At 38.8% G+C, this 10122-nt stretch overlaps 1 protein-coding gene across 1 annotated transcript; it reads right to left on the bottom strand.

Annotated features, from left to right (window-relative positions):
* Nucleotides 1-6867: 6867 nt before the first annotated feature.
* Nucleotides 6868-7884, bottom strand: LOC115800191 (olfactory receptor 8K3-like). Its single transcript, XM_030757441.1, has one exon. The coding sequence runs from the start codon at nucleotides 7882-7884 to the stop codon at nucleotides 6868-6870; it is 1017 nt and encodes a 338-aa protein (XP_030613301.1).
* Between the last annotated feature and the right edge of the window lie 2238 nt (nucleotides 7885-10122).

Here is a 10122-nt window from a genome sequence, read left to right as displayed (position 1 = left end):
ACATGAGATGATGCAGGGTCATTCACTATTAGTCACAAAGGTTCTCTCTCCTGATTGCTTATACAAGTGTTAGCTTAAAATTATAGCTGTGCAATCTAAAAGCTTGATCACTGGTGAAAACACAACCAAGACAACAGCTAGCTGACCAAACTCACTGTTATAGCTAGGCCACCAATCCCGGCAGCACATGCGCTGGCCACAACAATACCTTGGTAGGTCATAACATCAGCCAACCCCAATTTGTTCAAACATTAGCTGTCACACCAGCATATTCGTACAGTTGCAAATTTCAAGTGTAGACATCCATGAGCCCTGTCTGATGTACTGTGGGCTGCAACAGTGCTTGTTGTGAGCACACTGTGCCTCCTTTGAACTATTGTCAAGACACCGGTAAAGAATATTGAGTCATCTACACAATACACCAATTTTAGAAAAGAGAAAAATGGCATTCTTCTGGTCACAGATATACCATGGTCACCTGGGAAACTGTTGTGTCGGGCACCCTAAACACCTGATATTGGAGGAGGATGGCAAAATGTATGGAGCTGCTTGACAGTGCACATCTCACCATAAAATGAACAAGGAACCTGATTTTATAAGTATATTTCAGTTGAGAAATTACATTGGATACAGATGCTGCATGCAAATGCTAGTATTAATGGCATCTTCACGTAGTAATTCTACTAGGTGTCATGGTCCTGTGTCATTTGCCCAGCATTTTTGAAGTCCATCCATCCATCCATCCATTTTCTTCCCCCTGTCTGGGGGCAGTAGCTGCAACAGATATGGGAGAAGATGCAGAGGGAGACCTGCACAGGTGAGCTGACAGTGCAGGAAATTCTGCGCAGGAAAGACCTGAAGTCAAAACATGCCATAAGCACTGTAACACAGAGTGTGAACTTTATCAGAGGCCAAGTTTTAAATCACCGGCAGTTTTGGAGGAAATGGCTTCTGAATTTGGTGACATGCCTTATCACACAGGTGCCATTAGCAACTGTCATGTTCAAATCTGTCAAGTTCATGGAAAGTAAAGGAAAATACTCAGCAGGTCTCTGGGATAAAAGGTGGCTGTGTGAGTTGCCTTTCCTCTGCGACATAATTAAGCATCTTTTTTCCATCCATCCTCTTCCGCTTATCCGGGGCCGGGAGCCTAAGCAGAGAAGCCCAGGCTTCCCTCTCCCCAGCTACCTCCTCAAGCTCATGCGGAGGGACCCCAAGGCGTTCCCAGGCCAGCCGAGAGATATAATCTCTCCAGCATGTCCTGGGTCTACCACGGGGCCTCTTCCCGGTAGGACATGCCGAGAAGATCTCGCCCAAGAGGCACCCAAGAGGGATCCTAGTCAGATACCCGAACCACCTCAACTGGCTCCTTTCGATGTGGAGGAGCAGCGGCTCTACTCTGAGCCCCTGAGCCCCTCCCGGATGGCTGCACTCCTCACCTTATCTCTAACGGAGAGGCCAGCCACCCTTCGAAGGAAACTCATGTCTGCCACTTGTATTCATTTTTGGCCACAGTGGCTTTTATGGGCAGTGGAGGGAGACAGGAAATGGGGGAAAGATGCGCGGGCAAATTGGCGACAGGCCAGGACTCGAACCCGCACCGGCCACACCGCAATGCGGCATATGTATGTGGTCGCAGGCTTCACCACTAAGCCACCCGGGCACCATAATTATGCATCTTAATATGTCCTTGGAGGGACCATGTGATTACCTGTATGATTGTCCAAAAAAATAAAAATAAGAATCAGACCAGGTCTCCACGGCTGTGTCTGCAGCTGCGCTTTTTGCTGAGTAACTGGACACACTGTGCAGGTTACACAGTGTTTTTCTGACTGTGAAGCGCAGAAATTCACATCACAATTTTTACCTGAAAACTTAGCAAATTTTCATTAGCTTGAAATATTTTCATTTTTCCTGATGTTAATTTTGAAGAAAAATATAATTTTATATTTTATTTAATGTGTTGAGGAAAACGTTGCTATATTCTGGGCATTCAAATTCATATTGCTGATTAACATTTTTATTTTTGATCCTGTTTGGCCCACGGCTCAGACTGTGTCTGCAAAATTATGATCTCCTCCGACTTTTAAACTCTCTGGCTAAAAACCTGAAAAAGTTTCCAATCTCACCCACAGGCACAAAAAGCTGCTCTTGGAAATTGTAGCCAGACCTAAGCAGGGCGAGATCCATCTGCCAAGTTTCAGTCAGAAACAGGAAATCCAGGTCCATCCATCCATTTTCTTCTGCTTCTCCAGGGCTAGGTCACGGGGACAGCAGCCTAAGCAGAGAAGCCCAGACCTTATTCTCCCCAGCCATCTCCACCAGCTCATCCAGGGTAACCCCAAGCCAGGCGTTCCCAGGCTAGTCCAGACATATAATATCTCGGTCTGCCCTGGGGCCCAGGAGAAATCTTCCATGAATTGCCACCTTATGGTGGTGGAGGGGTTTGTTTGTCCCAGTGATCCCAGGAGTTATGTTGTCTGGGTGTCATGGACTGCTGTGTGCCAGACAGGAAAAGGACCCAACTGCAGGACCCAGGACTTGGGAGTAAACTAAAAAATAAAAATAAAAACAGCTTTATAGCTGGAAAATGCAGGGAATTAGAACTGGACGGGGCTAGCAGCATAAACTAGTAAAAATAGTCACGGACAGAAAAGCCCACAGCAGTGGAACACTGTGAAGGAGGACGCAGCACTGAATTAACCCTCTGGAGTCCACGGATGCACCGGCACGTCAAAATAACATCGTCGATTTGAGATGACATAGCATCGGGCCGCTGCTGTGCTAAGTCTCCATTTCAACATGAATCGAAAGTGCAGTTTACGTACCAGTTTTTAAATTAGGTTGATAGGCCAAGTAAAACCAGAGTTATGCCCATTAATTTATGCCATGCTTTTTCCTGTATATTATTTTGATGCGCTTTTTGTGCAGAAATAAATGGCAAAAATGGGAGTTTCGCTAACAGGAAGTGCTTGCTAATAAAAACAAAACAAAATAAATCCCGACAACCCCTTTCCTATTGGTGGAAAAATGCACCATATCAACCAATCAGAAAATTATGCGGTAACATTTTGCATTTGGGTGCATTTGGCTGCTGAGGAACAGGTGAAAAAGTGGTAAAAGAGACATCATTACTGGCAAGTTTTGCCTGTGATGGGCCTCTCAGTCATGTGGAGGACAGAAACTATTTTTTGAGGCGGCATAAATAACTTGTCTAGCATCTTAATGTTAGTCCTGATTGCTCTGCAAGTAGTTGTACAGAAAAATGCCTGAGGCCTTTCCTCCATTTTAATGTGAATAGTTGTATTTAACTTTATTGTTTACTATATTTTTACACAAGTTTTGAAAATTTACAACTTATATTTGCATTTTAAGTTGTAAAAATAATTCAGTAAGCATGTTTGTGATTTTTGCAGTAAAAAATCTAACTTTTTTCTACTTAGATTTTATGTGATTTTAAGTCCACTGTGTTAATTCAGTATGTCAAAATTAAAGAATAACTATACAGTCACACACATGAAGTGGTGCTGAAAAGAGTGATACCAAACAAGGCAAGGTCAACAGTTTCTAAGATCAACTACAAAGCTAAAAACAAAAGTAGTAAAAAATGGCCAAATATACCCTGGACCCCAGTTAACAGAATACTTTATTTAAACAATGCAGGTAAAAGAAATAAAATCATAAACATAAAATAGCTTGGCTGTACTAGTAGTGGCGCACCAACTGGGAAACTCAAAATAAAAGCTGAGCTGGGGGGCCTTAACAGAAAGGGAAGAAAAGCGTGACACTCCATGATTTCATCCAAAGTGCTGCACAGCAACAAACGTGAACAGAAGAGGAAAGAATCCCACCACCAGGGAATGGACCACCCTGCCACTGGCTCGTCCCTCTTGGCTCACTCAGCTCTAAAAAGAAGACAAAACAGAATTAAAATACACACAATTGGGTGCTACAGTGATAAAAAAAAAATACTCTGTAAGTATAGCCAGAAAAATAAAAATACTTAGAGACAAAAAAGGGAAAAAGAAACACGTATGCATCCCAGGCACACACGCACACAATAAAATACAACAAAGATACATAAAACACTTAAAACACAGGATAAAATGATCCGGGAAGAATCTGCCGCTCCGGAAACAATGCCGCACTACAACAGTTGAGTAGTTGGTTGAGCAATGGGAAAAGCCCTCAACCCTTTATGTGTGGTTACACTTCTTCTGGCAACAACAAAATCCCTTTCCGAGAGAAAGAAAGAGAGCGAGAGAGTGATCACAAAATGCCCAGCCACAGGAGCAAGCAGGCTTCAGGTGATAGAGCAATTGTTGTGTGAGAGACTGTTGACTTATGTAAAATGCATCCAGGCATTTAAAAACAATTGTTTTTAAAAGAAGATCGGATTTGTATCAGTATGAGCAGATATCCAATTGTAAAATATCAATATCAGTATCAGACATAAAAAAATGGTATCATACCATCCCTAGTGAAGACTGAATCTGTGTCCTACAGTGCTGTGCTTTTTTATTTTTATTTATTTTTTGTCTACATTCAGCACTGTCATGTCACTCCGACTATGGCAGTGTTTCACTCTATCCACTTGAAATAAACATTTTCTGTTGACTACATATCCTGGATGCTGTGTCTTAAATTGTTTGATGTAGTGTGTAACAGATGGTCTTTATGAATAGATTTACTACTTACTGTGTGTGTGTGAGATCTGCGCAGTGTTTGGTTTTGCACAAAGGTAACAGCTTTTTGCAGTGATTATTATTATTTTTAACCAAGCTAGCTCTCTGAGCAGCTCTGACAGAGAACCACCATCATGTGGTGGATAACATCAGGATGCAGCTGGATTTGAGTTTTGATTCCTTCAAAGAATTCAGCTGGTTTTTGTCAAACATTTGCTGCATTCTAATGCTGTACACCACATGTAAGTGTTGGTCATCTACTGCACTGACGCTGAAGTTTATTGGGTTGATGTCTCATGATCTTCACACGTGTCCTTAATATTACACACAGTTAGCATGTAATGCTGCTGTCTTGTAAACAGTTGGTTGTTGAATACAATTTTTTAAACTGTATCTTGTGTTGAGTTTTAATACACAATAGATACTTCTGCACCTCGAATCTCAAACCAAAGTATAAAAAAGCTAAAACTAATTTTAAAACTAAGGAACACTAAACTAAAACAAAGCATTAAACAAAAAATAAAAACAAATCAAAAACAATAAACTATAATGTAATATCCAAAATTATTATAACCTTGGTCCAGAAGAGCCTGTTTACAAACCTCTACAACCCTCCGCGCTCGAGATGTGCAAAGGAGGAAGATTTCCTGCTGAGGTCAACAAGGCAGTAAGTCTACTACTGTCTGCAGTTCTGGAGCTCCTGGAGCTGACATTAAAATCAGTTCTTAACATGATCAATTAAAAACATTGCCCAGTGATTTGCAAAAGTTGTGAAGTTTCTCATCCTTCACATCCTTATCGTATTTGTTTTAATTTTTATCTCTTCATTGTGTATCTTTGTGCTTTTAAAAAAAAATTTTTCTATGGTGTTTATTAAAATATTTTTATGCAATCTTTAAATGTGTAATTTGTGTGAAATAAAACTGTGTTAAAACTTGATTTTCATTTACTGAATAAATTACACCACCATCTCAAAAATATTTTCATAGTTTGACATAACAATAACAAGCACAGATGGGGGAGACTTTTAATAAGACATTTACATTTTAGCACGTCTTGGAGATCCTGTATTAAATTTTGTTACATCTCATTTATCTTCATTCCTGTAAGATACCACAATCTTGCAATCTAGAGCCGTTTCAAATTTATGAATATTATTAAAGCTCACAGGTGGAAGAGGGTCAGATAACTTTCACAAACTCCCAGAGAAAAAGATCTGCTCATGGGTTTGGTGAGCTCCTCTTGGTAAAATTCTACATTCAGCCTCAGATAAATGCAACAATATGCTATACCTGAGTTTAGAACTTTGAATTAATCAACTCCAAAGTTAACTTTTTTTTTCTGTCACAGGGTAAGAGGCAAGGTACACCCTGGAGAGGTTGCCCTTTCACAATTCTGTTTTCTGATTTCCATAAATGGTACTATGTTTAAGTTATCATACATTAAGAGATTTTACAAGCATTGAAGGGAAAATGTCTTTGTATGCAAAGAATAAATTCACATGCAAATACAGTGCTAAAAAGTCCAAAAGCATTTATTGATTTAAGGAAGAAGTAAGTAAGTAAAAAAGTAAGTTATTTGTATAGCACATTTCAGCGGCAAGGCAGTTCAAAGTGCTTTACATCAGAAGAACATCAAACAAATGTCCAGTAAAATCATTAAAAGCATTCAAAACATTAATCAATCAATTACACAATAAATCATCAAAACATCAGAATCATCACACAAAACATTAGAAAGAAACAGAAAAAAGAAAACATTTTCATTCAGTGGTATCAAAATTTCCATGTTTTTGAATCCACAGATTTATCAATTGTTACTAATTATTTATTAATTATGGGGGGGGGGGGGGGGTCATGTTGCTGTAAATTTCAAAATTGTGACACCCCTTCATAATATTTTTAATATTTACTGATATGGTATATATCAATTGTCATTCCTGGTAAAACTTGATTAGAAGGAGGATTCATAAAAGAATAAAAGTGAATTAAACATAAAATCATTAAGAATGCTGTAGAGGTTGACCTATTACAGTACATTATAATCATAACAGTTAAAATCTGAAACATGCTGAAACAGGTAAAATAATGTTATATCAGACTATCATAATATGGATAACTCAACTCTAAAAATTTGAATGATAATCTGTAATATATACACTGTAAGCTGTTCAAAGAAATTTCTACACTGGAAGGATGTCCGGCCTTTTAACTTGTATCACAACAGAAATGACGGCTCTTTCAACATCTGTTCTGATGCACAATATAAATTTGCCTTGATAAAACAACCTCCTGAGGTGTTGAGAAATTTCTTTCATTTTCAGTCCATATACAATTGGATTAAAGAGAGGATGATACAAAATCACTTGTAAAGTCATTATAAAACGTGCAGTTTGGGGTAAATTGATTTCCAATCGAGCTATAATTACATCATATGAACACAAACATGTGAAGCTGATCAAAACAAGCAGGTGGGGTAAACAGGTCTGTGCAGCTTTTTTCCTGACTTCTCTGCAGCTTTGATAGCATATTATAAATATCTTTGAGTATGTAAAAAGTATGAAAAGCAAAGGAAGAAATACAGTGTTAATTAGAATAAATACACCATATATTAAATATGGTGATTTTGGGATTGCACAGTAAAGCCTGGAGATTGCATTATTACAAAAAATTCCATTCAGAGTAAAGTTGCATATTTTTGAAGTGTTACTGAATACAGCTGATGGCATAAGCTGACAAGCAGGCAGAAGCCAAGCTAAAACCAGCAAAATTTTGATATTTTTTCTTCTCATAATAGTATGATATTGCAGGGGTTTGCATATAGACACATACCTGTCATAGGACATGGCTGCCAAGAGGAAAAACTCTGAACCAGTTAAAGAGTAAAAAATAATTACCTGAAAACTGCAAAATGAATGAGTTGTGATCTGCTTCTCAGACAAAAAGTCCATCAAAAGTTTGGGGTAGATATTTGTGCTGAACATAACAGAGTTGAACAATAATCCTGCAATGAAAATATACATTGGCTCATGGAGACTTTTTTTAATCCAGATGAGGCAAAAAATGGTTGAATTACTGCAGAGTATTAGAATATAAGCAATAAACATGACAGCAAAATACAAAAATTTGTATTTTTCTAATTCTACATGCCCACCAAAAGTTATAAATGTCAGATTCAATTCATCATCCATTTGGTCCATGGAGCTGAATGTTAAATTAAGAAGACTGTTTAAAGAAGTCCAAATCTGAGGTCTAGACCAAAATACAGTCAGTGAAAAGTTTTATGATAATTGTTAATTCTCCATGGATCCGAGCTTCTGCGTAACCATCAAGAGTTTTTTAAATATGACAAACATTTTATATGATCTTATATTATTCTATTCAGTAATAGAATCAAAAATCCAGCATTATTGAATACAACACCCAGACTGTTTAAGAGGGAGAAAAACTGGATTTCATACAAATGTAGGAAACCACACTACGAGATCTGCTATCATCTCAGCATTTGAGAAAATGAATATCTTTAGTCACTGTAATGACCTTATGAATCGTTTTTCTCTCTGTTGATCTCTTTAAGTCAACTGAGCAGCTGTCATGTGACCGCTTTCATCCAACTGTAGAGGCCATAATCTGTAAGGCTTGTTAGGTTTTTTTTTTTTGTACATTTTCTCTCAATATCTGTCTTCCTCACATTAAAGTTTTGATATGGTACAATATGCATTATGTTTTATTTTCACATCCCTCTGGGATTGCCTCAGGAGTAGGGTTAGGGTTAGAGTTAGGTTAATGGGTTATGGTTAGGGTTGCTGTACTTTTCCAACACCATGCTTGATCTAGCAAATCAAACAGGTGGAGCTGTGGTGACCCTTTGTGAATCTGTCTCTCTGGGTTGAATTTGCAAACCAAGATTAGGAATGATGTTTTCCACATCTACTACTCTAGAGATGATCCTTCTCCATGCTCTCTAAAGCTACCTTCCTGTGACAGGCAAATTTTGCTGAGTGTAGCAATGTCATTGTCAAGTCTCTAACTCATGCGTGATGATGGCAGAACGACATGCTGGGTGATTGCAGTCTTCTGACTCGAGCATGGTTCTCACATTCCAGCAAGCAAATTTTAGACTATTCCCAATTTCATAGAATATGAAGCGCCCTTTTCTCATTGTTTTTGTTTGACCCTATTGAATATACGCTTGTTGACCACAGCAAGCCAACTGGGTTTATGTAAGATAAGCTGTGGTTAGACCACCTTTTCTAGGCCCTGCACCATCAGGGGAAAGCAGTACGCTGCTTGGTCACTCAGAATGCTGCTGGGTGACACTGTCATCTCCACGTTGGCACCAGATGACCCATGGTCCTGCAAGCAGGATTGAAAATGTGGCTTCCAGAGACATCTTTCACCTGCTGTAGCTAAATGTAATTTTGGCTTTTGTAGAAACTGTGACTGCAAAGTCACATTATTAGTAGAACTGTGACTTTATTAAATGCTTTTTTTGCTCATTTAACAGGTAAGCTGTTATACTCAGATTGCAGGTTTACAGTGATCCCTCACTTGTCGCGGGGGTAACGTTCCAGAGACCCCTGCGATAGGTGAAAATCCGCAAAGTAGCGGTGTTGTATTTATTGTACACTGTAAACCCGGATAAGTTGAATCCACTTAAAAAAAACCAAGGTAACTCGTTGCCTCAAATGTTTTAAGTAATGAGCATCAGTTGAATAAGTGCAGTGGGCTATGTCCAATGTACTTGAGGCCCTCTTGGAATGGAATGAAAGATTTAAGTTGAATGTACTAATAACAGAGTTTCAGTAACTAAAAACACTTATTTATTTATTTAAGTAAGCACTACTCCATCATCAGTTGAACTAACTTCTATGTCCTAATTGACCAAACTTAACATTTATAGTTCTCACAAATCAAAATATGTCTTTAAATCAATAGAGCTGGGTAAATTAAATATATCCTCTTCTTCCGCTTATCCTGTTTGGGGTCACAGGGGGCTGGAGCCTATCCCAGGTGGCATAGGGCAAGAGGCAGGGTACACCGTGTTGGAGGGCTAATACAGAGAGACAGACAGTTATTCACACCTATGGGCAACTTAGAGTGACCAATTAACCTAACCCCAGTAACTACAGACACACTGGCCAAGGTGGAATTGAACCCAGACCCTGTAGATGTCATTCTACCTGTGAGGCAGCAGTGCTAACCACCACACCACCCTGCTGCCCTAGATTAAACGTTTTTTTTCAATTGAACATATCTTTTTTCACCAACAAAAGTAACAATATATTTTACAGTGTTAAACTGTGTCTGTTTAAATTTGGTTTTGGTTTAAATTGAGATAATTATTTCATGAGATATTTGTTGTAATTTGGCACTCTTCACTCTCCATGTGTGAGTTGTTACAACCATCTAGGGGCCCAGAGCGCAACATGTATAAG

This window comes from Archocentrus centrarchus, chromosome 21 (assembly GCF_007364275.1).
Source record: "Archocentrus centrarchus isolate MPI-CPG fArcCen1 chromosome 21, fArcCen1, whole genome shotgun sequence".
NCBI classification, from domain to species: Eukaryota; Metazoa; Chordata; class Actinopteri; order Cichliformes; family Cichlidae; genus Archocentrus; species Archocentrus centrarchus.
Note: the sequence above shows the minus strand (reverse complement) of the source record. Positions and strands in the feature narration are given on the sequence as shown.